The sequence below is a fragment of the Anguilla rostrata genome, chromosome 5 (assembly GCF_018555375.3).
Source record: "Anguilla rostrata isolate EN2019 chromosome 5, ASM1855537v3, whole genome shotgun sequence".
Taxonomy (NCBI): Eukaryota; Metazoa; Chordata; class Actinopteri; order Anguilliformes; family Anguillidae; genus Anguilla; species Anguilla rostrata.
Genome location: NC_057937.1, coordinates 59372912 through 59400770, shown reverse-complemented (window position 1 = coordinate 59400770; position 27859 = coordinate 59372912). Strand labels below are relative to the sequence as shown.

The following is a 27859-nucleotide window of genomic DNA, read 5'->3' as shown; positions in this document are numbered from 1 at the left end:
ACCTGAGTTGTTCCATTAGTGCACTTCTACGTTATCCAGGGCCCTGTGCTACAACCACAGCTACACCTGGTGGTCATAATGAGCATTACATGGAACTGCAGTAATATACAGTAAATTGAATGTGGAATAAAGGGAACCGTTAAAATTCATCACTGGTCATAAGATCTGTGCAGAATTCCAAATTAATTTAGTGCATCGCTGATCTTTTGTCCTCACTGTTGCAAATTTCTGGCACTTGGAACTGTATGGGAAATGAACCTTTGACGATTGAAACAGGGATCAAAACTGAGCCAATGCTGACTCTTAACCCTTTTTCAGATGGAAAGCAAACAACGACAACCAAAACAGTTAAACCGTCGTTGTAATTCAAATTACCTTCGTTTATTAAACGTGCCGTGTGTTTGCCTTGAAACATCACGAAGCAATACTGAACGAAACGAAAAGATACAAGGAATGAGCGTCACAGGCACGACACAGGCATGTTCTCGAATGAGGCCCCGTGAGCACGCTTCTCCATACACACACTGCAGCGCAGAACAGCTGGCTGACCCCGCTCCACACACACCTGCACCACATACACGCTAACACAGTGAGGGACCGCATCTCGCAGCACCGCGGACCGTTCCAGAGTGCTCTGCTCCGCCCCCTTTTACACGACAGGAAATGGAACCTTGGGGAGGAAACGAGCGTCTCATAAAGAGGCTCAAGCCTTCAGACGAGATAAGACGGGTTCGAATCCTGCCAACTGAGGTAGGGTTTAGTGTAAACAAAGCGAAATAAGACAAAAAAGGTTAAAAAAAAAAAGAACAGCTATTCTTAATTTGTTTTCAAGAATCAACAATAATAAAAGCCAGCAATTTTTTGGGAAAAATGTTAATGAAGTTTGTACTATGACTGTAATTCTGAAAAAAACTTCTTTTTTTTTCTCCAGGAAATTGTACATGAAATAAGCCATAAATATAAACAATACAAAAGCCCAGCTAGCTGGATGGTTTTCTGAGTTTTCATTTGTCTGTTTGGAAACCGTTTTGAATCCCTGTATAAAAGCAGACGGAGCGAAGCTCCATTCCCCCACAGTAGTGGTGGAAGAGTGAGGTTTCATGAATCCCAAAGTGGGCAGCACCACAGTAAGCTGTCAATCAGACACACTTGGACCAATCAAAAGACTTTGCTCTCGACGGCGGAGCAAAACGATTGGTTTAAATCGGTCAGTGATCGCGTCCTTCCCTCTCATGCTCACAGTGGAAGTGTTGCCTTAGGAAGCAGGTACATGTCCATTTGCCCCGCCTGACTGAGGGGGGCGTGGTTTATAATGCAAATGCTGTTTCCATAACAACACACGGACAGGGCCATCCAGGGTGCCCGTCAGCTGAAGGGGAAGGTCAGCAGCTTCAGGTGCTGTCTACCTGTCTACCTGGCCTCTGACAGCACAGACCCAAACACAACTTGCTTCTGGAATACGGAATCCATTTTTGTTTTTTTTAAACTGCATTTGCGTCCAAGAAAAAGGTTAAAATAAAATAAGTTTACCGTTCAGCATTCTTAAGCTCGATGATCCGCATTTCATTAAATGCCCAAGGAAATGTAAAGACTGCTCGTGTTATCAAGTTGATTTTCAAACAAGAACCCAAAAAAAAAAAAAGCTGCAAAAAAATACAAATTAAGACATCATTAAGCATACAGAATTGTGACATTTTTTTGTGCAGACATTAACACTCGACTTATCGGAAAGAAAAGAAATTAAGAATGGCATAACAGACCATTAGTGTCAGCCTAATATGTACTGTAAGATACCAGATTCTCACCTCATGTAAACGTTTACTCAAACAGCTCTTTCCCTTAAAACACCTTTCTTAGAAGTTTCATCCCTTTGTATAAAAACATGAAAAAATATCACAGATACAAAAAGAAAATTAAAACGAGCAATATCAGCTTATATAACGACCACCCAGCGTTCCATGTTAATTGCTAGTCCAAGACTGAATCAATTGTCTTTTTTTTTTTTTACTGTACTTGAATTCAGTTTTTTTTTTTGCTTCAATGCAAGCAGGCGCTGGGTTTGCTCCAATGTCCCGTGTCCCACGTGTGTGTGGGGGGAGGGGGGGGGGGGGATCCCCCACACCGAATATGAGCTCGTCATCCTCTCTGTCCTCTGAGGGTGAAGACAGTTAATGTGGGAAGAGCGGTTCCTCGTAGGGCGAGGCATGGTGTAGGGGCGTGGCCTGGCGGGAGGGGGCGGGGCCTGATGCTCCAGCTCACAGTAGGATCTGGGCCACGTACGGCGAATGCGTGCTCGCCACGGCGGCCAAAAGCGGGAGGTCGTTGGATTCGATCCTGAAACAGAAAGCGGCAGTCGTGTGGGTGGCTATAAGAAAGCTTATACGAGCAACTGCTACAGAGAGCGTATACGAGCAACTGCCACAGACAGCGTATACAAGCAACTGCCACAGACAGCGTATACAAGCAACTGCCACAGACAGCGTATACAAGCAACTGCCAGAGAGCCCATACAAGCAACTGCCACAGACAGCTTATACCAGCAACTGCCACAGACAGCTTATACAAGCAACTGCCACAGACAGCTTATACAAGCAACTGCCACAGACAGCGTATACAAGCAACTGCCACAGACAGCGTATACGAGCAACTGCTACAGAGAGCTTATACAAGCAACTGCCACAGAGAGCTTATACGAGAAACTGCCACAGACAGCGTATACGAGCAACTGCCACAGACAGCGTATACGAGCAACTGCCACAGACAGCGTATACGAGCAACTGCTACAGACAGCTTATACAAGCAACTGCCACAGACAGCGTATACAAGCAACTGCCACAGACAGCTTATACAAGCAACTGCCACAGAGAGCTTATACCAGCAACTGCCACAGAGAGCTTATACCAGCAACTGCCACAGACAGCGTATACAAGCAACTGCCACAGACAGCTTATACAAGCAACTGCCACAGACAGCGTATACAAGCAACCGCCACAGACAGCGTATACAAGCGACCGCCACAGACAGCGTATACAAGCAACTGCCACAGACAGCTTATACAAGCAACTGCCACAGACAGCGTATACAAGCAACTGCCACAGACAGCTTATACAAGCAACTGCCACAGACAGCTTATACAAGCAACTGCCACAGACAGCTTATACAAGCAACTGCCACAGACAGCGTATACAAGCAACTGCCACAGACAGCGTATACAAGCAACTGCCACAGACAGCCTATACAAGCAACTGCCACAGACAGCGTATACAAGCAACTGCCACAGACAGCTTATACAAGCAACTGCCACAGACAGCGTATACAAGCAACCGCCACAGACAGCGTATACAAGCGACGCCACAGACAGCGTATACAAGCAACTGCCACAGACAGCTTATACAAGCAACTGCCACAGACAGCGTATACAAGCAACTGCCACAGACAGCTTATACAAGCAACTGCCACAGAGAGCTTATACCAGCAACTGCCACAGAGAGCTTATACCAGCAACTGCCACAGACAGCGTATACAAGCAACTGCCACAGACAGCGTATACAAGCAACTGCCACAGAGAGCCTATACAAGCAACTGCCACAGACAGCTTATACGAGCAACTGCCACAGACAGCGTATACAAGCGACCGCCACAGACAGCGTAAACGAGCAACTGCCACAGACAGCTTATACAAGCAACTGCTACAGACAGCTTATACAAGCAACTGCCACAGAGAGCGTATACAAGCAACTGCCACAGACAGCGTATACAAGCAACTGCCACAGACAGCGTATACAAGCAACTGCCACAGACAGCGTATACAAGCAACTGCCACAGACAGCTTATACAAGCAACTGCCACAGACAGCGTATACAAGCAACTGCCACAGACAGCTTATACAAGCAACCGCCATGTCTCAGCATGTGAGATTGTGCCAAAAGCACTCTTCATTGATCCCCAGTGGAGAAATCCCAATAAAATTCCCAGCAGATTTCCCCACGGGGAGAAATAAAGTGCCATCTATCTAAATTCAGACTGTCACCAGCAGGGCACTTATCATTCAAACAAGAGACCGACACGAGCGATTTCACATCTATCTTTCATTTCAGCCAGCTGGGTGGCAATTTTCCCCACAACAATATGTAGCGCAAGTACAACACAGCAGCATTTTAATCTTTTTCTCTTTTATTAAGGGTGAGCCTTCAGTAGAAGTGAAACGGCAGAGTTTCAAATGGGGCAGATATAACAAACGTAATAAAAGAACACTTAGGAAACAGGCAAAACCTTTCCCAGTTGTGATTTTTCCTCAGTGCCCTAAAGATTACTCTGTTACACTGATGTAATATAAATGCACCAGCTTTACCTTCACAGTCAATTTTTTATTTGACTGCAGTGACAAAAAAAACGCTTTCAGGACAAACTGTCCACAAAGTCTGTCTTTTGTACACTACAGACGCAAGAGCCTTGACCTTTGACCTACCCCAGGACTACACCAAGTTCCTTCACGTGGACCCGGGTCTGTCCCTTTAAATACTCTGCCAGCATCCTGCTTTTGAAGTACACTTCCTGTAGCCGATCCTCCAGATGCATGATACACTGGAGAAAGGAAAAAAACCACAACACAACAATTTGAGCCAAGAAGCCTTCACACAGGCGTCACACGGACGGCTATATCCTGTAACTATTACCATCACAGTCGGCTACGTTCGGATAAAATGACAGAAAAGATGTTTTTACATTACAGGCATTTAGCAGACGTTCTTATCCAGAGCGACTTACACAACATTTTTTACACAGCATTTACATTGACACTGCATCCATTTACACAGCTGGATATATACTGAAGCAATGCAGGTTAAGTACCTTGCTCAACGGCAGCGTCCTACCAGGGAATTGAACACGTGACCTTCAGGTTACAAGACCAACGCCTTACTACGCTGCCGCCCCTGTTTTATTAAATATAAAATAATGCTTACAAAGTCAGGAGACACGTGAAGCTTGTAGAGCTGCAGCAGGGAATGCAGGAGGTGGGTCACCAGGCTGGACACCAGCACCTCCTTGCCCAGTTTGCCGGGGTCGGTGGTCCTGCGCTGGCTGGTGGCCACCTGGACGCTCAGCCTGTCCGTGTCAGCGATGATGCACACGGCCTCCGCGATTGGCTCATCCAGGGCCGGGTGCTGCAGGGGACAACCAATCAGAGAAGCAGGAGAGGAAGCAGAAGAAGAAGAACGATAAGAACAGGGAAAAGACGAAGAAGCGGAAGGAGGAGGAGTTTATTAACACCTTTCATACACGGCATGGAGAAAAAAATGCTTTACAGAAGTAAAACAACAAAAAAACGAATACCAAAACATAACAATTAACTGCAAGAAAGCGTTTCACACAGTAGCAATAAAGTAAAAGTTTGGCTAAAATAAAAACATTGGATATGGAATACGGAAAGGATTTCAAGCATGTCCTATAACCGTCAAGAGAAACAGAAGTGACAGAAGTGCATGATGACGATGATGATGATGATGATGATGATGATGATGAAGGGCTCACCAGCACGGTGTGTTCCAGATCTGCCAGCAGACACTGCTTGAGCCTCTCGTCGGAGCTGGTCCCGTGCAGAACGAAGTCCGGCATGTACTGGGGACAGTAGCCCCCAAACAGAGACCTGCCGAAATTGTTCACATCTGGCCTGCTGACTGTTTCCGTCCTAAAGAAAAAAAGAGAAAAAAAAAATTTAAAAAGGAAATACCAATTTAATAAATTAAATTTACTGCAGAACAAATCGTACCGAGACACTGCCTCAAGAACCTGGCTCTCATGAGCATTGAAAATCGTTTTTAACTTTTGACGTGCTGATAAGATCAGAAAATTTTCTGGGATCTGAGGTTTCAACAGAATAACCAAAACATACCAACATATGAAACTTCCTCAGTCTTCCAGTCACTGCAGTCTCCACTCTAGACACAGAACCAGGCCTGTCTCACATTTTTACACATGACCCCTGCAGGCAGAGGTGTAGCTTAATCCATGGCTGAGAGCCATAGTGTATTAGCTCCTGGTTTGTGTATATACTTGCTGTTTGGATCTTCTGTTCCCTGCCCACAGCCCAGCAGTGTTATAAGCTGAAGCTGAAACCGTAAGTTACCTGAGTTGCTGTGGAAGCTTGCCTCAGTGTTCCGAGCACTGCAAAGGTGAGGTTACCTGAGCAGCGAAGCTTAAGGTAGGTTACCGAGCAGCGAAGCTGAGTGAGGTTACCTGAGCAGCTGAACTGTAGGTGAGTTACCTGAGCACTGAGCTGTAAGGTGAGGTTACCTGAGCAGTACTGAAGCTGTAAGGTGAGGTTACCTGAGCAGTACTGAAGCTGTAAGGTGAGGTTACCTGAGCAGTACTGAAGCTGTAAGGTGAGGTTATCTGAGCAGCTGAAGCTGTAAGGTGAGGTTACCTGAGCAGCTGAAGCTGTAAGGTGAGGTTACCTGAGCAGTACTGAAGCTGTAAGGTGAGGCTACCTGAGCAGTACTGAAGCTGTAAGGTGAGGTTACCTGAGCAGCGGAAGCTCCTGCTCCTCTTGGAGCTGCTCCTGTCGGGGTGACTGCTCTGCCGTGACCTCCTCCTCGTCGCTGTCCCCCAGGGCGCTGTCCGAACTCTCGTTCCGCCGGATGTCCGCCTGCAGCCTGAGGGGCAGCTTCCTGCCCCCGCTCCCATAGGGAGCACACCACCCCGGGCAAATCCTCACTGGCGCCGCCCTGTCTGCCAGAACACGCACTGCGCTCTGTCCCTGAGAACGGGGCTTCTCTGCGAAGCCTGACCCCTCAGTCCTGCCCTCCACCAGGTCCCCCAACCCCTCAGTTCTGCCCTCCATTTGGCCCCCCAACCCCTCAGTCCAGCCCCCCACCAGGCCACCGTGTGCCCCGGCACGGCAGTCGCCACGCTGTGGGCGGGGCTTGGGCGCGGCGTCCTCAGGCTCCGCCTCCGTCTCGGACTCCTCCGCCAGGCCGTCCCTAAAGCAGCAGTAGCTCCTGTCCACCTCCCTCTGCCGGGACTCCAGGTCCGAGTCCGGCGACTCCGAGCTCCCGATCTGGAACTTGACCCTGTGCAGGAGTGGGCTCTCCTGGGGCAAGAGTCTGGGACAGGGCCTCTCCCCCAACGGGGCGGGGGGCAACGCCTCCTCCGTTTGCTCCTGCCCCACCCCCGGCACGGGACTGCGGGGGGCAGCGGGAGGCGGCGTGGCCTCCTCCTCCTCCTCCTCGTCGGGTCTCTCTGATTGGCTGTCCTTCTGGGCCTGACCGTGACCGTCCTCTGCGGCCCCGCCCTTCTCCCCCTCGGCCTGCTCGCTCCGCACGGAGACCACCACGTACTCGGACTCCTCCACCTCGCCCCGCTCCAGCGTGGTGGTGATCCCGGCCGCGGCGGCGTCCCTCTCGGCCCCGCCCTGGGCCCGCTGCACGTTCTCCTGCAGGTCCGAGCAGCGGATGAAGTAGGTGAGCACGTAGAGCACCCGCTGGACCAGCTCCCGCCGCTTCCCCACCACCACCGTCCGCGCCAGCCGCACCGGGGAGCCCAGCGTGCCGTACAGGTCACCTGCAGAACCGCACAGGAGAGGAACTAACCACCGCAGCTCCGCTCCCAAAACACTTCGGAAACCCCTATTTGGAGTCAGTGTTCCGCATCTGTCAGTGTTCTCCATTTGTGTAACACACATTTGAGTATTCTCACCCAGCTCTGTGTAGCATAAATGTCTAATATAGGGGTACAGGGGTACCCTGTCTGATTTTCTGAAAAAAAACTGAAAGACTGATGTCAAATGTCAAAAGTTTTTAAAACAAACCTCTTTACTGATCATCTTATAAAAGCTTTGTTTATTTACATGAAATATTGAGATATATATTGTATATCACCAAAACATCACACAAGTTCTGTTCATACAACATACACAAGTAGATATAACCACAAATCCAAAAAACAAAGCTATTTCCCAATCAGGCATTACACTACTCATATCAAGCAGTATAAAATGTAAGATACACAATTTTTTCATTAATGGTTAAATTCTCACTGTGAAGTAACTGGCTTGAAAAGGGAACCCAATCTCGCCACTAGATGGCAGTATACCTCAGAACTCTGCATAGCCATTGGACCCGTTTCCATTTCGTGGAGGCTTCCATGCATATTCTCGAAAAGTACCAAGCAATTGGAAATACAGTACACCACCATGCTACACGGTGAAGGGAACACGTACTTCACAGAGCACCACAGCAGATTACACATCAGAGAATAGCCACTGACCCGGAACACACCCCCTTGACCCGGAAGCAGTTACTCACCAAGCTGTGCCCAGAGGGGGTTGTAAGGATGGGACTTGGCCAACATGTCCACCGACAGGGAGGTGTGCTTTCCAGCGAAGGACTTGATTGGCGGGTGGTCATTGGGCATGACCGTGGGCACCCAGGCCAGGTGATAGGTCAACACGGCCGTGAGCAGGGAGGACAGGAACCTGCACGGCATGAGATGGGCGATCAGCCACAGAGTCTTCTCACACAGCAGGGTGCTGTTGCACACTAAGGGTTTACCGGGTTTACATTTTCAGTATGGCCACAGGCCCATGGTAACCAGAAAGGCTTGACGTCTGTGGTTTTTGTTACTACGAGATCAAATGTACATAATTTATTTGGTTGAAATTTCCAACACAGACTGAAATCTATGGTTTAAATGGTTGAAGTAACCAGCAGGAGAGAAAGGTAATAAGTTGGATCTCATATCTACAGTTTACTGGTTTACAAGGTCAGATATCTATGGTTCACTGGGTTAAAAGTTCCAACAAAGCATTGACGTCAATGGTTTACAGAACTGAAAGTACCAACAGGAGTATGTTTTTAAAGTTCATCAGTTAACACAGAGTCTGATGGCAATGAAGCAATCAAACATTTTCCAGAGCTGAAATGAAGTTGGGCTCAATGTCTATCTCTTCCAGAGCTGAGTAAAAAGTTGGACCTCATGTCTACGGTTTCCATTGCTGAGGTAATTGCTGGCCCAGATATCTATGGTTTCCAATGCTGAGGTAAAAGCTGGGCCAGATATCTATGGTTTCCATTACTGAGGTAAAAGCTAGGCAAGATACCTATGGTTTCCATTACTGAGGTAAAAACTGGGCCAGATATCAATAGTTTCCAGTGCTGAGGTAAAAGCTGGGCCTGATACCAGGACCTGCTCCATACCAGAAAGCCAAAGATATCACATATCGATGTTTTCCCGGTATGAAGCTGGCCCAGAATGCACTGCAGACTCACTGGCTCTTGGCGGTGTTCTCGGTGAGAGCGGTCAGCTCCCGGAGGAAGCGCTGACACAGCGGGCTCTTCTCGGCACTCTGGGACACCATGGTCAGCCACACGGGCTCCGTGATCCGCGGGGCCATGTACAGGTTCCACACCGTCGTCCTGTTCCCACGGAAACACGTATGCGCACACATGCACACACACGCACAAACACACGCACACACACAAACACGCACAAACGCACACACGTGCACGCACACATGACCGCACACACGCATGCACACGCACACGGACATGTGCGCACACACACACACACCACAGGCCATTACATCACAGTCTGTATTCAGTGGTACATCCAAAGCTAATCACACTACACCTACAGACCAAGTGGGGAAAAACTTGAAAGATAATTCGGACTGCAAAGGTTGGCTTGAGGCCAAAAAGTATTTTTTGTAATTTAAACTCAATTTGCTATGCCTGTTAAACGCATGCAAGGTGGATTAATGTCCCAAGGAACAGCTCTAAGTGCCATTTAAGTTATCACAACAGATAAAGGCACCAAGTCCGTCTTCAAGACACTGCAGTGAACATTACTGCTATCAGTCTTGCCCAAATTAGGCTTCCTCAAATCTGAAATTCCGGGACTTGTTCAAAATAAAATATTAAATTTTATTAGCCTTACATACACTAAAATCTTTAGAATAATTTTGTCAGCATATAAGTGAAGGTGTTTTTTTTTTATTTTTATACAGAGCAGGAGTGTTAAGCCGAATAGGATACATAAAGCTGACTCAGCAGAAAGAGCTGGATGCTCACATTTCACTGTTTCAGCACATAACGTTTTAACAGGGGTGTGCCACCTGCAGTACATCCTTCGATCAGCAGGGGGCAGCATCATATCTCGCCACTTACCGGAACTCCCCGAGAGCGTCCATGACTCGACACAGGTACACCTGCACCCGCTGGCTGGACTCCGCTATCTTCCTGCACAGGATCATGGCCTGAAACAAGGAGGAACTCCGTTGATCAAAGCAGGAAATGCAAAAAAACAGGAGCCATCTCCAAAAGAGGTGCCACAATCCCTACATTATTACTGTTAAGCCAGGCTACCTCACCCTGAGGACAGACACTCTGCCCAAAAGCTGCCAAAAAAGGTCCATTTCCTCTGCCTAAAAGCTGCTCCAAAAAGGGCTCTTTCCACTCTAACAGCTCTGCTCTGGAAGTCCAAAACACCGCCCGTCACCTTGAATGGTTCCTGTGGTGTTGATTTCAAAACTACGCAGGATCAATTTCACACGAGTAGAGGCGACAGTTACGTGGACGCAACAGAAGCTCTCCAAACCCCGAGAACATTTACGTTGCTCTCACATAAATCTGGGTCTGCAAAGAAATGCTTCACCACCGCCAATTATTCAACAGAACAGCCGAACCCAGAAACACTCAGATCTGGCCCTCAAACCAGGGACGCCAGGTGAGGCAAACCTCTGGCCAATCAGCGGCATTAATCAATCAATTAACTGTCAGGTAATAAAGAAAAGCGACATAGCTCAGGAGGTAAGAGCGGTTGTCTGGCAGTCGGAGGGTTGCCTGTTCGATCCCCGCACTGGGCGTGTCGAAGTGTCCCTGAGCAAGACACCTAACCCCTAACTGCTCTGGTGAATAAGAGGCATCAATTGTAAAGCGCTTTGGATAAAAGCGCTATATAAATGCAGTCCGTTTACCAAAGGCAGCAGCACGACTGGCCCCCAGGGTCAGATTTGAGTATCCCCCGGCCTAATATAACTGGCCCAGTGACTCTTTGAGGAGTTTTTAAGTTCAGTTTAGCCATTTATCCTCCTGATTATACAGTAATTGTCGTCCCAGAGCCGGTTCAGTTTCTGTGAGCGTCTGTGGTTGTGAGAAAGCATGCTGGGCCTGGGTCCTCCAGCTCTGTCTCATCTGAGCCCTCTCTGTCTCCAACAGAGCCACGGCAGAGAGAATAAAGGGTCTGGTACTAGTGTGTGTGTGTGTGTGTGTGCCCGTGTCTGAGTGTAGGCGCATGTGTGTGTCTGTGTCTGTACACGTGTGGGTGTGTGAGCGTGTGTGTGTGTGTCTGTGTGTCTGTGTCTGTATGCGTGTGTGTGTGTCTGTGTGTGTGTGAGCGTGTGTGTGTCTGAGTGTGTGTCTGTGTGTCCCCGTGTCTGAGTGTAGGCGCATGTGTGTGTCTGTGTCTGTATGCGTGTGTGTGTGTCTGTGTGTGTGTGTGAGCGTGTGTGTGTGTGTGTGTGTCTGTGTGTGTGTGTGAGCGTGTGTGTGTGTGTGTGTGTCTGTGTCTGTGTCTGAGTGTAGGCGCATGTGTGTGTCTGTGTGTGTCTGTGTCTGTATGTGTGAGTGTGTGTCTGTGTGTGTGTGAGCGTGTGTGTGTGGGTGTGTGAGCGTGTGTGTGTGTGTGTCTGTGTCTGTGTGTGTGTCTGTGTGTGTGTGAGCGTGTGTGTGTGTGTGTGTGTGTCTGTGTGTGGGTGTGCTTTAGAATACGGAACAGCTAAGGAATAGCAAACAAATGAGTAAACTGATAAAACAGTAAAATCTCCATCCATCATTATCTATACCCACTTATACTGGGCAGGGTCGCGGGGGGGGGGTGCTGGAGCCTATCCCAGCATGCACTGGGCGTGAGGCAGGAATACACCCTGGGCACACACACCATTCAGGGCAGGGCGTGCACACCATTCACTCACACACTCATACCTATGGGCAACGTAGAGTCTCCAATCAGCCTACCTGCATGTCTTTGGACTGTGGGAGGGAACCCAAACAGTCATGGGGAGAGCATGCAAGCTCCTCACAGAAAAGGCCCCGGCCGGGATTCGAACCCGAACCCAGGTACCCAACCGCACCACTGGACTGACTGAACTCAGATGGACCCTACTGAGGGCGAGGGGGGCGAGGGGGGCGAGGGGGGCGAGGGGGGCGGGGTGGAGGCCCACCTTCTCAATGGCGGTCTTCAGCTTGTTCATGTGGGACTCGAAGAGCGGGAAGTGCGAGAAGAAGAACTCCTGGAAGCTCTTGTTCTCCTCCTCCTTCTCGGGGAGGGAGAAGACGATGCTGACCGCGATCTTCTTCCGCCGCACCATGGCCGGGTTCGAGCTGCAGCTCTCGTCCGACAGGCTGAAGGTCTCCTCGATACTCCTGCGGCAGAGACAGTCAGGTCAGAATCCCCTCCAGAATCCCCACCAGAGGCCCACTGTACTACACAAATAATATCATTATCATTATTATTATTGCTACTACTTTTATTATTACTCTCCCTTGGAAATAGTTCCATTGCTCATTACACGGCACTTTGAAGTGCACTACAGAAAATATTATTGCCATATGCTCTAGACTAATAATAATAATTATTATAATCATAGCAATTCTAATAATTATTATTACTATTATATATTGGTAAGTACATTACTATTATTTCTTCTTTTTATTATTATTATTATATATATTTTTCTCTTCTATTATTATTAGTGCTATTATTATTATTGTTCCTATGTTGAGGTGCATTGTGGGTAGGAGCGCTCACCAGCGCGGCATTGGTCCGTTCTCCAGGCTGGTGGTCTGGCTGCGTAGCCAGCGGCGCTGGTAGCTGCTGGCACAGCCGCTGGAGAGGGAGGAGCCGGGGGAGGGGAGGGGCGTGACCAGCAGGCTGCTCAGCGACGCTGCGGAGAGACAAACACACACACACGCGCGTGTGAGGTCACGACCCCGCAGCATCAATCGGGCCGGCCCGCCGGTCGCCGCGGTCACGGGTCACCGTGTGACTAACGCGAGCGTGGCTGGTGGAGAGCGGGCAGGCGGACAGGACACCCACAGCCGCACAGCACTGTGGGATTTCCAAAGCCGCGGAACTCTGGTAGAGCAAGCTGCGAGGCTATGCTTCACAGGTTTTAAACACCATTACATTTTTACCCACCAAAAAGAGTGAAACGTAGCTACAAGTTACAAGAGTTACAGAAAGGCTGAGAAATGCACTTCCCCTTTTGGGTGGATACTTTAAAAACATTATTTTCTTATTGTATGTCTAATACAGTTCCACAGCTGGGAAGATGCTAGATGACGGATGTTGCCAGATTTGAGAACGGTGAACCTGCCCTGCCCAAAGCCGTTTTTCCCCCACACAATAACATTAAAAAAATAGCCCAATTGGGCGGGAATCCGTCCAATCTGGCAACACTGTCCTTTCCCAGGCAATAGTGCTCCTCTGTGTGATTTATTAGGGATTGATTATTTTGGGCTGCAGGCGTACCTGATCGGGCGATGCCGCTGTCCCGGTCCTCGCTGTGACCCCGGCTCGGCATGTCCACGGGGGTGCTGTGAGCTGAGAGGGGAAATCACACCCCGTCACAGACCTGACACCATCACACACTCCACCCTTACCCCTGTGAGGGGAAATCACACCCCGTCACAGACCTGACACCATCACACACTCCACCCTTACCCCTGTGAGGGGAAATCACACCCCGTCACAGACCTGACACCATCACACACTCCACCCTTACCCCTGTGAGGGGAAATCACACACCTGACCCAATCACACACTCCACCCTTACCCCTGTGAGGGGAAATCACACCCTGTACACAACCTGACACCATCACACACTCCACCCTTACCCCTGTGAGGGGAAATCACACCCCCCTGCACAGACCTGACCCCCATCACACACTCCACCCTGCCCCTCACCACTCCTTGAGGGGAAATCACACCCTGACACACACCTGACCCCATCACACACTCCACCCTTACCCCTGTGAGGGGAAATCACACCCTGACACACACCTGACCCAATCACACACTCCACCCTTACCCCTGTGAGGGGAAATCACACCCCGTCACAGACCTGACACCATCACACACTCCACCCTTACCCCATCACACACTCCACCCTTACCCCTGTGAGGGGAAATCACACCCTGACACACACCTGACACCATCACACGCTCCACCCTTACCCGTGAGGGGAAATCACACCCTGACACACACCTGACCCCATCACACACTCCACCCTTACCCCCCTCGTATAAGATTATAAATGTGTGATTAGAATGTTCTTAGCTGAACATTCTAATACTGACGTCACAATCACTGCTGGTGACTGAAAGCAGCGCAGTTCTAGAACACTAACTTGGAATTCTGAACAGAAAAAAAAACACCCCAAAAAACCTGTGCTTCAAAGGGTTGAGCACCCTTGAATACCCTGCAACCTCACGCCAAGTTCAGATCAAAACTGCAACAGCAACCAAGACAAGAATTCGGTTTTCCTAGGAAAAAAAAATAATGTAAAATTACCAAGTAAAGACTTGCATGGCACTCATTAATAAACAAATTAAACTTCTGTTTCTGTTCCAATATCAGAACTTGTTGAGTGGATCCACCTCGTCTTTAAAATCTAGATTTGACGTGTGGAGTCTCCGAGGCGACAGCAGCTGTCAGCTGACATTCTAAAGCTCAGAAATCCACACAGAGCAGAATTTCTCCTTAAGGAAAGCGGCTTGTTGGCTGAGCGTTTGATTTGAACTTGCCTTTACATGCTTTTTAAACATTCTCCAGCTGTTACACACACCCTCACACCAGTGCTGCACTGAACCCCCCACTGTTTATCACACACACACATGCACACACACACACACACACACACACACACACGCAACTGCACAAACACACACCCTCACACGCAACTGCACAAACACACACACACACACACACCCTCACACCTCTGCTGCTCTGAACCCCCCACTGTTTATCACACACACACGCACATACACACACACACACGCAACTGCACAAACACACACCCTCACACCTCTGCTGCTCTGAACCCCTCACTGTATATCACACACACACACACACACACACACACATACACACAAGCACACACCAATGCTTTTCCTTTAACATAACTATACATCTATGCACTGAGAGAAACGGGGGGGGGGGGGACATACAGACCCTTCACCACAAGTGCATTCACAGAGCAGAGAGGAGAGACGGACAATCAAAGGTGGCGTTTTCCACAAAACAATCAGGTGTGTGGGGGGGGGGGGGGCATTCAGAAAAAACAGCAAAAGAAAACCCCAAACATTCAGCTCTCAGGTGCTGGACTCCACATATGGGCAGCGTGCGTCTCTCCCGATCTCTGAATGCGTTGGGGGGGGGGGGGGGTGAAGTGCGAGGAGAGGAGGAGCAGAGAGGAGGAGAGGAGGGGAGGTGCAGAGCGGAGGAGAGGAGAGGAGGCGCAGAGAGGAGGAGAGGAGAGGAGGCGCAGAGCAGAGGAGAGGAGAGGAGGCGCAGAGAGGAGGAGAGGAGAGGAGGCGCACAGATTCTTCACACGCAGAGAAACGCAGGCGCCGAACGGCAGAGCTCGCGCGCTTGAGGGTCAGTTACCCGGCAACCATGCGAGCGACGGCGAGCGGCGACAGAAAACTGCACCCGCCAACCGCGAACCCGCGTCACGGGCCCACTCAGGAGGGGGAGGGAATAGACCCATTAGGGCATTTCTGCGATATGCAGTTATTCTGCATGCTTCATGGAACACAAGCACCCCAGTGAACTGTCCTGGACCCTCCTGATGTACATTAAAAAAAGTACAGAACTTAAGACAAAAGCCCAAACAAAAAACGTTCCGGTCGTGACTGTGCGGAGACAAAAAAAACCTAAAAGAAGAGAAGCACTGCCTTTAGCGTACTGAATAATCCAGCAGAATGTCTCTGACTTTAAAACGACATTAAAACAGGAGACAAAATGCCCAGAGATATTAAAGCAGAAGTTCTAAAATCAACATGCAGTGCCCTGAAAAAATAAAAGAATAAAATAAATTAGACGTACGTCATGATGGGGAATTTTCCGGAAATGAGCCCTCTGTGGTTTCTAAGATACTTCTGCTTGCTTTTCTCAAGCAAAGTGCCCAAAAAGGGCGCTGACAAGACAGGTCTGCTGGAAGATGAACCATTCTCTGGCATGACCGTTGTGAAACTTATCTTTACATTTATGGCGAATGTTATCATTCAATGCGTGACCCGGACTTTAGTCTGGACTCCAGAGCCCTGTTACTCAGCCGAGAACTGCTGGTTTTCCACCCTCCCTTTACCTGGGAGTCAGGTGTGAAGTCTGGCCAATCGGTCGCACTAATTGTTCAATTAATTCCCTGGGAGAAAAGAATATCAGGGCTGAATTTGGATTGAAGGGAGAGATGTGAGTACACATGCTGTAGAGCAGGGCTGCCCAACCCTGCTCCTGGAGATCTACCATCCTGCATCCTGGTTTTTCACTCCAACCTTAACATAGCACACCTCATTCAACAGCTAGAGATCTCATCGAGCTGCTAAGCAGTAGACTCCAGTGTGACAAATCAGGGTTGAAATGAAAACCTAGAGGACGGTAAATCTCCAGGAACAGGGTAGGGCAGCCCTAGAGAGTAGATACTCCTAACCACCCCCTCAAGGCCATCATTACAGCTGGCTTTTATTAAGACTTGATAGTTAATTATTGACCGGTGTCTGTGATTGGCCAGAGACCCCACCCACCTGGTGTCACTGCTATAAATCAGCCCCTGATTGGAGGGGAAGTTTGAAAAGCAGCAGCGCTAATGGCCTACAGGGCCAGATTTCAGTGCACCTGCTCTAAACTGCCCTTTTACACCCCGGTGGTGGTTGCTGGTAGTGTCTCAGCGCATGAAGCTCAGCACCGGAAGCTTTTAAGATCCCCCCATTGCTCCCAATGAGCTGGTTGGTGCCTTGCATGGCTGCCTTTTCTCCGCTGGTATGCGAGTGTGTGTGAATGGGTGAATGAGAGCCATGACTGACTGCCTTTCTCTGTTGGTGTGTGAGTGTGTGTGTGTGTGTGTGTGTGAATGAGAGGCATGACTGCCTTTCACCATTGATGTGCATGTGTGTGAGAATGGGTGAATGAGAGGCATTCATTGTAAAGCGCTTTGTGCTGTAGTTACTGTGAATGTGCTATATAAATGCAGTCCATTTACCATCAACTGCACAGATTCCACCCAAAATCTGGAACCTGGACTGAAGTAAAAGAGAGCCGTTTCGGGTTTTACTCAGCACAGTTATCCAGCTAACTCAGCAATCCTGCTTCATGGTTTTACTCAGCACAGTTATCCAGCTAACTCAGTAATCCTGCTTCATGGTTTTACTTGGTGCAGTTATCCAGCTAACTCAGTAATCCTGCTTCATGGTTTTACTCAGCACAGTTATCCAGCTAACTCAGATAATCCTGCTTCATGGTTTTACTCAGCACAGTTATCCAGCTAACTCAGATAATCCTGCTTCATGGTTTTACTTGGTGCAGTTATCCAGCTAACTCAGTAATCCTGCTTCATGGTTTTACTCAGCACAGTTATCCAGCTAACTCAGTAATCCTGCTTCATGGTTTTTGCAGTTTCCAGCTATCAGTAATCTGCTTCTGGTTACAGCTTATCCAGCTAACTCAGTAATCCTGCTTCATGGTTTTACTCAGCACAGTTATCCAGCTAACTCAGCTAATCCTGCTTCATGGTTTTACTCGGACAGTTATCCAGCTAACTCAGTAATCCTGCTTCATGGTTTTATGCAGTTCCAGCTAACTCGATAATCCTGCTTCAGGTTTATCAGCCATATCCAGCAATCAGCTACTGCTTTAGGATACAGGCCCCAGCTGTTTGTGGTCTTTGGCAATGCACTGCATCTGGTGTCTTTTTGACATGCCCCCCCCCCAAATAAAAAGTAAATCCAGGCTTTTTGTGCTCTCGGGATTCTTAAGGGTCCAGGCAGTGCACTCTGCACTTATTTCACACTGAAAACGGGCCGGAAGGTTCTGGGTTTCAGTCCAGGGCTAAACGAGAGGAGGAGACAGAGAAGGACGGGGGGTGTGGGGGGGAGGGGGAGGGTGTACAGACCACACCAGACACCAGTGAAGAGCAGCAGCTTGAGTGTGCAGTACACACACACTTGTTGCCACGTGCATGCACACACACACACACACACACACACACGTAGTCACCCTTCAGAGGCAATCAGAGGGAACATGCGTGTGGGATAGCAGAGTCGCCAAAACTAAATGCCACCCCCCCCCCCCCTCAGGGAAGACTGCCCACACACTGCCACACGCAGGAATGAAAATCTAGCGAGCGTGTGGTTAAATTGCAGTACCAAGGACCTGTAATTTCACTGTGTGGGAGGAGGAGGGCCTCTGCACAAATGGACCATTTCCACAGTCCATTAGGGCCAGCAGGGGTTCAACAGCAGCACACCACTGTTCACCACATGCCCTCTGATCAGACTCCAGGGCTGGTTAGACTTCTGATGACATCACTGGGCACTATCTGCTCTAAGAAAGGTCTACAGTCTAACTGCCAACACAGTGACTGGCACCGTCGTCAAAAATCATCCATCACGGATGGATTTTGGGCTTGAAGCACACGTGGTTGGCACAACTTAGGATGTGCTCAGTATATACAGTATGTTACTACTAAATGCTTTCCCTTCAATAAAACATGCAAGGACATATTCCAGAAAACTTAAAATGGACTGGAAAATGAATTGGAAAAACCACATGTACACATTTAACCAAGCTACTGAGACGGTATCTAATGAGGAAACGGCTCTGTCCTGCAAGCCCATCTGAAGAGAAACCCCAGACCTCACAAAATCACCTCACGCCCAATCTGTGCCCAGTCCAGGCACATGCTCAGTCTCTCCACATCTGCTTCCCTCTGATTGGCTCAGAGGTGGGAAACCCCATTCCCAGAGGGCCATTCAATACCAGCTTCCACTTCAACCAATTAACTGAGGCTCAATTAGCCAATCAGGCTCGATTAGCCAATCAGCCGTGCACACCAATGGCGGTTCACCTGCAGATTAAAGCACAGTAAACCGCTTTTGGGCAGTACGCATACAGCATTCAGCTGTGCCTCCTAAGCTTATTCGACAAACGCAGTGAAAATATCAAGAGTACGTAAATGATTGGGGCCACTTCAGTATTTAGGAAGCAGAAGCTGGCACGAAATCCAGAAACGGATCTGGCCCTTCAAGGAACAGGTTTCCCACCCGCTGTACTGGGTGTGTGGTGATTCTACAATGGGAACAGGTGGGGGGAAGGGGGAGTGCAGGTGGTGGGGGGAGGGGGGGGGGGGGGTGTGATTTTCGTGCACTCCGCACACCGGGATCAGCATTCCGCACAAACCTGCAAAGAAAGAGGCGCTCCGAATGAGGCGGAGCGGGACGGCGGGGGGGGCAGGGGGGGCGGGGGGCGGCACCCCCGCCCTGTAAAGCGAAGCCGCTCCTGAAAGAGGCACAGGGGACCGTCAGCGACTGGAGGGGGGGGGGCACAGCGGGAAGGCCGGATGGCAGGGGTGGGGGTGGGGCTGGGGGGGCTGGGGTGGGGTGAGGCTGGGGGTGGGCTGGGGCTGGGGAGAGTAATACATTTGGGATACGACAGCATCATATGACATCATCTTTACTGGTACAGAGGAGAGAGGGGCTCCACCAATCACAGGAGCGCGCTGGTAACAGCCACTAGTGATCTGTGGAGGCTGCTTCTTCGATACCCAAAAGGGAACCCAGAATTACATCCACCAATGACAGGCAGCGTTGTTCCATTGTTTGTTAAGAACATGCTTTGTGGTTGGTGGAGCTCCTTTCTGCTTACTAAGGGTGAGGTAAGGCTTTGACTCCCCTATCCCTATGTTATTCCCCCTGGGTGGGGGTGGTGGTGGGGTAGGGGGGTGGGGGAGAGTGGTTGGAGTTTTGGGGGAGGTGGGGGGGTGGGATTTTGGGGAAGGGGGGGGCGGGGAGGTATCTACCTATGCTGCTGCCGCTCTGGCTGGTCAAGCCGCTCTGGCTGGGACAGGACTTCCCAGACTCCTGCTGGATGTACTCAAAGCTGTCCTGTAACCTGCAGGGACACAACACAGGGCTCTCCAACACAGCCTGAACGCAGCGTCAACAGACAGCCAATCAAGACTCCAGCCATCACGAGTTCTGTTCTGACATCACTCCCACCTCAAGTCAAGTATTCAGACATCAACATTTACATGAATAAAATACTAATATACATTCTCCTGACAAATGCGTCATGCGGACTATAAATATTAATGTTTAATTATCTAATCCCCGCGAAATAATCCATCTTCCCTGACTCAGCCATTGGCTCTGCAGACCATCCGCATCTTAATTATCATGTGACTACTAAACTGAGCTGCGTACGCCCAAACGAGTTTGAGAGGAAAGAGGTGCTCACGTGCTCGAGCTGCTCGCTGTGCTGCCAACTCTGGTGGAGAACACTTTACTGATCATCAGCTGGGGAGGAGAGCTGGACACACACACACACACACACACACATACACATACACACACACACACACACACACATATATACACACACACACACACACACACACACATACACACTCAATTAGAAACGCAGAATCATACAAAATATAGCGCTAACTTTAACATCTGAGTATTTATTAGCTAACCAAATAAGTTACCAAGATACATGAGTACTGTCTAGTAGGTAGCTAGTATTAGTATGCAACAGTTATCTGACCAACTTGAGGTACCTGTATGTGAATTCACGGACTCTGTAACATTGTTAGCTATATTTAGCAGAGGAAACACACAGTAGACGAGCAGTGCTATCCAAGATAGCAAACTTAATAACAAGCTCAAGCTAGTTATTCCCCAAACAGGGCGAGCTACGTGCGCTAGCTAGCCGGTCGATTGTTTTGTTTAACTTTCACGGCTAGCCAGCAAGCCAGTTATGCAGGCTAAATTAATTACAGTCAACACTCCGCTGCGTCTAGTTGGCAGGCTGACAGTTACCCAAAATAAAATAATAAGAATAACAGCAGTTCCACTCCCCTCCCACTCCTGTGAGTCCTTTGAGCAAAGGACCCCGGGTGCCTTTTTAAATGCCTGCAGACTTTCTGATTTCTGATTAATTAACGTTAATTTCCGCTGCGTAGCAGATCTGGTGAGCCAGCACGTCCGTTTGTTTTAGCAAGTCAGAAGTAACACTGACCCTCGTTTGAACTGCCAGCCTGTTTTTATTACAGAACTTTTTATACAAAACTTGTATTTGATGTGAGCAGAATTTTTACTGGGTGCAACCACACATGGTTATTGGGCAATTAGAAGTGAGTATTCATCTAAGATGTGGTTAGAAAACACCCCCACATATTTATGTACGTCTATAGGCCTATGGCATACGTGCATGAGACTGAATGGCTGTCCCCTTACCGTATATAATGTATCTTCAGCGTGGAGCCCCTGTAGCTCATGGCAACCGAGCCAAACATCATCTCCCCGAGCATGTTGACATCTGACGCTGGTCTCGTGTACTGGAGTCACGCAGACAGACGCAGACGCACGCAGACGCACGCAGACGCACGCAGACAGACAGAAAACAAGCAATGCTTTCAGAGAGCGTTTACAGTAACCGTGCCAAATACAAAACTTTTTTTTTTTTTTTTTTTTTAAAGGCTAGGCCTGTGCAAACACGGTGTAAACACAAAGATTTCACATCAGCAATATGTGAATGCCATGCCAGGGATTTCACTTACCCCACCTCTCACGCATTTCATGTGCCTAAGTTTTAGACCTTTAACCTACGAGAGCTCGCTCTTCAACCTGTGAGAGTTCACCCTTTAGCCTGAGAGAGCTAGGCGGGGGGAGCATGATGGTAGCTGGGGGAGGCTAGACAGGTACTGACCTGGTAGCTGGCGGGGGGCAGGCAGGTACTGACCTGGTAGCTAGGCAGGGGGGGGGGCAGGCAGGTACTGACCTGTAGCTAGGCGGGTGGGCAGGCAGGTACGACCTGGAGCTGGCGGGGGAGACAGGTACTGACCTGGTAGCTGGCGGGGGGGGGAGCAGGCAGGTACTGACCTGGTAGCTGGGCGGGGGGGGGGGGGCGGCAGGTACTGACCTGTAGCTAGGCGGGGCGGGGGGGCAGACAGGTACTGACCTGGTAGCTGGGCGGGGGGGGCAGGCAGGTACTGACCTGGTAGCTAGCGGGGGGGGGGGGGGGGGCAGGCAGGTACTGACCTGGTAGCTAGGCGGGGGGGGGGGGGGGGGGGGCAGGCAGGTACTGACCTGGTAGCTGGCGGGGGGCAGGCAGGTACTGACCTGGTAGCTGGGCGGGTAGGGCAGGCAGGTACTGACCTGGTAGCTAGGCGGGGGGGGGGGGGGGGGGGGCAGGCAGGTACTGACCTGGTAGCTAGGGGGGGGGGGCAGGCAGGTACTGACCTGGTAGCTGGGCGGGGGGTCCCGGTCGCCGGACGTCCCGGGCGTGTTGATGGTGCAGGCCCCGCTGCGGCTGGCCTGGTAGCACCGGCCCTGCGCCTTGGCCTGCGCCTCCTCCCCGCTCTTCTGAGGGGCAGACAGACTCACGTCTGCAACTCACTCCTCCTCATCGGCCAACTCGCACTACCGCTCATCACTCGACCTTTGTCGCTTCACTATCGCTCACACTCATCCTCGTCCTCATCCTCTCTCGCTCTCTCAGCTCTCTCCTCTCTCCTCTCTCGCTCTCTCACTCTCTCACTCTCTCACTCTCTCACTAACTCACTCACTCACTCTCTCACTCACGCAGAGCAGGCACTTGCTGTGCGCGTCTGCTCAAACAGCACCGAAGAGCGACTGTTGACAGGACTGAACCTGATAGCAACATTGAAACCTTTCCATCCCAAAACTAAAACTAAAACCAAAACCTCGGGCAACTGTGTAGTGAAACAGTTGGGGAACTGGGCTAGTGACAGTGAGACAGGCAGTCAGATTCCCAGTTAAAGTGCTGATGTTGTACCCTTGAGCAACGATGCTCACCCTGACTACCTTCAGCAGCCCCTCTGCTGTATAAGAGGAACATGCATTAAATGGTAAATGGACTGCATTTATATAGCGCTTTTATCAAAAGCACTTTACAATTGATGCCTCTCATTCGCCAGAGCAGTTAGGGGTTAGGTGTCTTGCTCAAGGACACTTCGACACGCCCAGGGCGGGGTTTGAACCGGCAACCCTCCGACTGCCAGACAATCGGTCTTACCTCCTGAGCTATGTCGCCCCTCATTATGTGGATATGCAGAGAACCTGCAGTGCGTGTGTCCCTCTGGGAAAGAGCCCCTGCAAAACTGGCTCTATCTAATGCGAACGCACAAGGGCGTGAGCTTCGGTTCGGCGTCCATGACAGAGAAAAGGGCAACGGACAGACGCTGCCGAACAAAAACCCCCTCAAAACTTCACCAGCACAAACAAGGAGAACTACAAAAAAAAACACAGCATTACATAAAAATGGAAGCCATTTTCCTGCACTTTCCTCCATGTCTGCCCATAAAAGGAGGCAATGTTCGCAGAGACCATGCCTGCTGTCAAAAGTCCAAATGCGAGAGAGAGAGAACACAGTGAAATAAGCACAGAAGCATAACCATTCAGAGTATCAATGACTTCCCTAACTCCCCTCCCCCTCCTCCCCAGCACACACATTTCCTGGGAATGAGTGTGTGTGTGTGTCTGTGTGTGTGAGTGTGTGTGTGTGTGTGTGTGTGTGTTTTAATTGAACGCTTGTTCATCTACGCGCAGCGTGACTATCTTTAGTGCATAATAAACGAGGCAACAATTGCGGTCATGTGCCCCTGTCAACTTATTGACTGGGAGGCCCACAGCCATGAAGTACGTGCTCTGTTCCAGCCAGCCGGGCAGCTAGCACCATTGTGTGTGTGTGTGTGTGCGCGCGCATGTGTGCGTGTGTGTGAGAGGTGGTGTGCGTATGGTGTGGGAGGTGGGGTGTGTGTGTGTGTGGCATGTGTATGCACGTGTGTGTGAGGCGTGGTGAGTGTGAGATGAGTGGTGGTGGGTGTGTGTGTGTGTTAGTATGTCGTTGTGTATGTGTGTGTATAGGTGTGTATGTCTGTGCGTGTCTGTGCGTGTCATGCAGCTGTGTCGCACAGGTGTGTGTTGGTGCACGTGTGCGTGCTTATGTGTGTTTGTGCATGTGTGTGTGCATGTGTGTGTGTGTGTGTGTGTTTTCTGCTGAGCAGGCAGACAGGAGGAGAAGCACAGCTCACTCAGGGAGGGGGCAAAGTATTCATTTATTTAGTTTTCCCCGAGTAAAGTTTAAACAAAGCGATAACGTTTTTTAGGCCAGTCAACCTGACCTATATTTCTCCCTGCAGGGCGCATAAACCAGAAACCGGATCCAGTGTCAGGCAGTGATCTCGCTACCCTAGTGACCCAGTGCGCTGCTGTTACTCTGGGGCTGGGCCAGCGTGGGGCCAAATTTAGAGCGGGCCCGTCCCGTGATGTGCAGCGAGCCCCCCCCGGCGGGGGGGGGGGGGGGGGAGCACGTGTCCCACACGGGGTTAATGAGTCCGCCGGGGATTCCTAGCGGGACCCAGCGTTCCCAAGTCAGCTCCCAAGGCATTTGTGGGATCCCAGTTCTGTGTGGTTTGTGGAGTTCCAGACAGCACGCAGCTGGTTGGGGTCGGGTAACACGCCGAACGGTTTGGATCCCGCACACAAAATAACATGACATCAGAGACATCTGCCACACGAGCATGTGTAGCAGAAGTAGGAGTTGCTGTTGAGAAGGGGGGGGGGGGGGGGGTGTACCCCTTTCCAAATAAAATAATTTTAAAAAGCGAAGGGAGCAGAAAGAAAAAGGGAAGTGTGCACTTCCGGCCGTCTTCCAAAGCGCTCAGCAGATGGAGAAGTGGGACGAAAAGAAAAAAAGAAAAAAATAAGAAAGAAACCTGAGATTTCTCACCGTGCACATCAGCAACTCCACCCCATCCTGCCAATCACCTGAAAGCCCCGCCCCTATTTCACCTCCAACCGCATGGAGAGCCAATGGCCTGGACTCGGGGGGCCGCGTGGGGGCGTGGCCTCCCTGACCTACATAGGCCACACGAGGAAGCAGCTGATCAGCCAGACCCGTCACGGGATCCATCGCCTACTTCGGATTACGGAGCACGTGACGGCTTCCGCGGCTCCGACTGGAGCTGTTACCGCCAACACCGCCACTGCCAATACCGCCACTGCCTCCACTGCCACCACCCTGCCACCCAACTGCCACCACCGCACACCACCGCCAACCCACCCACAACACCACCACTGCCACCGCCACCAACCCACCAACCCGCCACCACCGCGCCAACACCACAACACCGCCACTGCCTCCCCGGCCACCACCGCCACCTCCACCAGCAACCCCACCACCACCACTGCCACCGCCACTGCCACCGCGAACACCACCACCACCGCAAACATAGCCACCACCGTCACTACCGTCACTACCACCACCACCGGCCACTGCCTTTCATCACACCATCCCCACAGTCACACGCTTTTCATCAGGACCACCGCTCATCCCAGGACTGATCCTGGATCCGTTCAGACATGTCCTCTCTCCTAGCGTACGAAGGCGCTCTTTTCTGAAGGGAGATACCCCAAAATTACCCCAAACCTCTCTCCTTTATCACGTAAATAAAAAATCGGAGTGTGACCAAAATATTTGAAGCACATTTTTTATTTACACACAACCTGACACGCTTCAGAGGTTTTTTTCCACTTTAGTTTCACAATTAACAGGCCGAAGAGCTTTTTTATCGTTTAATTGAGAGTAATCAGCACCTGAAACGGAGGAAACGCTCTGCCCCCTTCAGCACACCTGAATGCACTCCCTGGGGTTCCTGGTAACCCATAGTCATAGTCACCGGCGTCATAGTAACCAGCGTCATAGCAACCGCTCCAGATGTGACCGTTAAAAAACTGCCGTGCTGCCAAAAGGCCAGAGCGCACACATTGGGCCCCGATTGGGCCACGCTGAGCGGAGCGCGAAAACACATCCTGATTGGCTGAGAAGAAACTGGCAACGAGGATCCCGTTCCGACCACCTCTGTGTTTTTAGACGACACAGCGGGGGGGTGGGGGGGGGGGCGGGGGCAGCGTCTCTCGGGTGTTTACACTGTAAAGAGACGCCGTTCATAAACGGCGCGCTTCCACGCCAGAACCAGGCGAACCGCAGCCCGACCGCAACAGGCTAACCGTCACGGCGCAGACCACCGCGACGGCACGCTAAACCGCGCGAAGCTTCGGGGAGAAACAGACAGCGGCTCTCTTCACACACAGACTAACCAGCACATTAAACAGAAGCCTGCGGCATTTATATGGCAGACATCTGACGAGCTGTGAAGCCCAATTAGAGCTTGTGTAAATAGCTGCCTTCTCCCATTCACAACAGTCTCTTTTTTTTTTGCATTACAGGCAATTAGCAGACGCTCTCATCTAGAGCGACTTGCACAACATTTTACACAGCAACTTACATAGCATTTACATTGCATCCATTTATACAGCTGGATGTATACTGAAGCAATGCAGGTTAAGCACCTTGCTCAAGGGTACAACGGCAGGGTCCATACCCGGGAATCGAACCAGTGACCTTTAGGTTGCAAGACCAGCACCTTACCCATTATACTACACTGCAGCCCATTTTTACCACCAGGCTCAGATCAGAGGGCGTACAGACAGAACCGCAGAGCACGTACCGGGTCGGATCCATCGAGCTTGCGGATGGCTTTGGAGTCGAACAGAACCTGGCGTCCCCTGCGCTCGCAGTCCTGGTAGACGATCAAGCGGATCTGGTTCAGGTCCAATTCGGACGACGCCCAGCTGTGGGGGGGGCGGGGAGGGAGGAGAGAGAGACAGGAACAGGGTCAGGTCACAGAAGCTTCGACGCAGTCACACTCGCTGTCCCGCCTGAGCCAAAACCAGCGTGAAAAAACCCCACAAACTGCAGACTAGCAAAGCCCACGAAACCTGTTCTAACGCTCCACATCGACCTGCATTTGGCAGCCAGTCCACGATTAATGAAAATGAACAGCACTGACTGGTTTTATTCATCCAGAACGTGGAGAGCTTAAATGAAAAGACGAAAAACAAACTGAAAAAGTTAGGCTACTCCTTGCCCTGAGTGTTATTTCCAGTGTTAGTTCGCACTCGTGGAAAAGCTGTAAATGAACATAAACAAAACCAAGAAGAGAGTTTCAGTTACAGTTTTTTAAAAAGTATAAAAACCCCCAACGTAATTTTAAACGCTCTTAACAAACTTCAAGTTCTAAAACATTAAAGCCAAATCACATCCTGAAGGCCGCGAATATCAATGATAAAAATCTACACCGTTAATGAATCCCTCTGTGCCTAAACTGCATTGAGTGATGGTCTATTGCTTTCCATCTACCCTGCGTATACGCAAACTAACTTTAAAGGTAGGCTAGATGCAAATGAACTGGATCAATGAGCCCCTGTCACGCTGGTCTGTCCTTGTTTCCCAAAGCAAGCGCCTGATGCAGCAACAGCGACCAGACCAGACAGCCGAAGCCGAACAGAACAGACCAGACCAGACCAAACGATCACAGAGTGTGCCTCGGGGTGACACACCTGCGGAACCGCCCCCCCCCTCCCCGTGCTGTACCTGCTCTCCATCCCGCCGTGGACGACCCCCCCTTTTCAGACGGGGGGGGGGGGGGGGGGGTTGTTCCCGGCTCGCTCTGGCTTTGCAGCTCCCGCGCCCTTAGAGTTATCCCAGAGAGGAGAACATC

At 50.4% G+C, this 27859-nt stretch overlaps 1 protein-coding gene across 7 annotated transcripts in view; it reads right to left on the bottom strand.

Moving 5' to 3' along the window:
- Positions 1-359: 359 nt before the first annotated feature.
- The window catches only part of fnip2 (folliculin interacting protein 2), a 38267-nt gene continuing 10767 nt past the window's right edge, over positions 360-27859 (bottom strand). For 2 of the 7 annotated variants that reach the window (XM_064337460.1, XM_064337463.1), the window contains exons 2-18: positions 26807-26930; positions 22515-22637; positions 21510-21610; positions 20509-20580; positions 20072-20163; positions 19453-19551; positions 13528-13599; positions 12805-12940; positions 12218-12419; positions 10164-10252; positions 9267-9413; positions 8304-8473; positions 6522-7560; positions 5533-5689; positions 4965-5165; positions 4469-4584; positions 360-2334 (exon numbers count right to left, since the gene is read on the bottom strand). In XM_064337460.1, coding sequence (XP_064193530.1) covers positions 2256-2334; positions 4469-4584; positions 4965-5165; positions 5533-5689; positions 6522-7560; positions 8304-8473; positions 9267-9413; positions 10164-10252; positions 12218-12419; positions 12805-12940; positions 13528-13599; positions 19453-19551; positions 20072-20163; positions 20509-20580; positions 21510-21610; positions 22515-22637; positions 26807-26930 — 3019 coding nt within the window. In that variant the 3' untranslated portion in view covers positions 360-2255. Of the gene's footprint in view, positions 2335-4468; positions 4585-4964; positions 5166-5532; positions 5690-6521; positions 7561-8303; positions 8474-9266; positions 9414-10163; positions 10253-12217; positions 12420-12804; positions 12941-13527; positions 13600-19452; positions 19552-20071; positions 20164-20508; positions 20581-21509; positions 21611-22154; positions 22174-22313; positions 22328-22514; positions 22638-26806; positions 26931-27859 lie in introns of those variants that run through there. The other 5 variants (XM_064337461.1, XM_064337464.1, XM_064337462.1 and 2 more) reach the window with 5 other exon arrangements.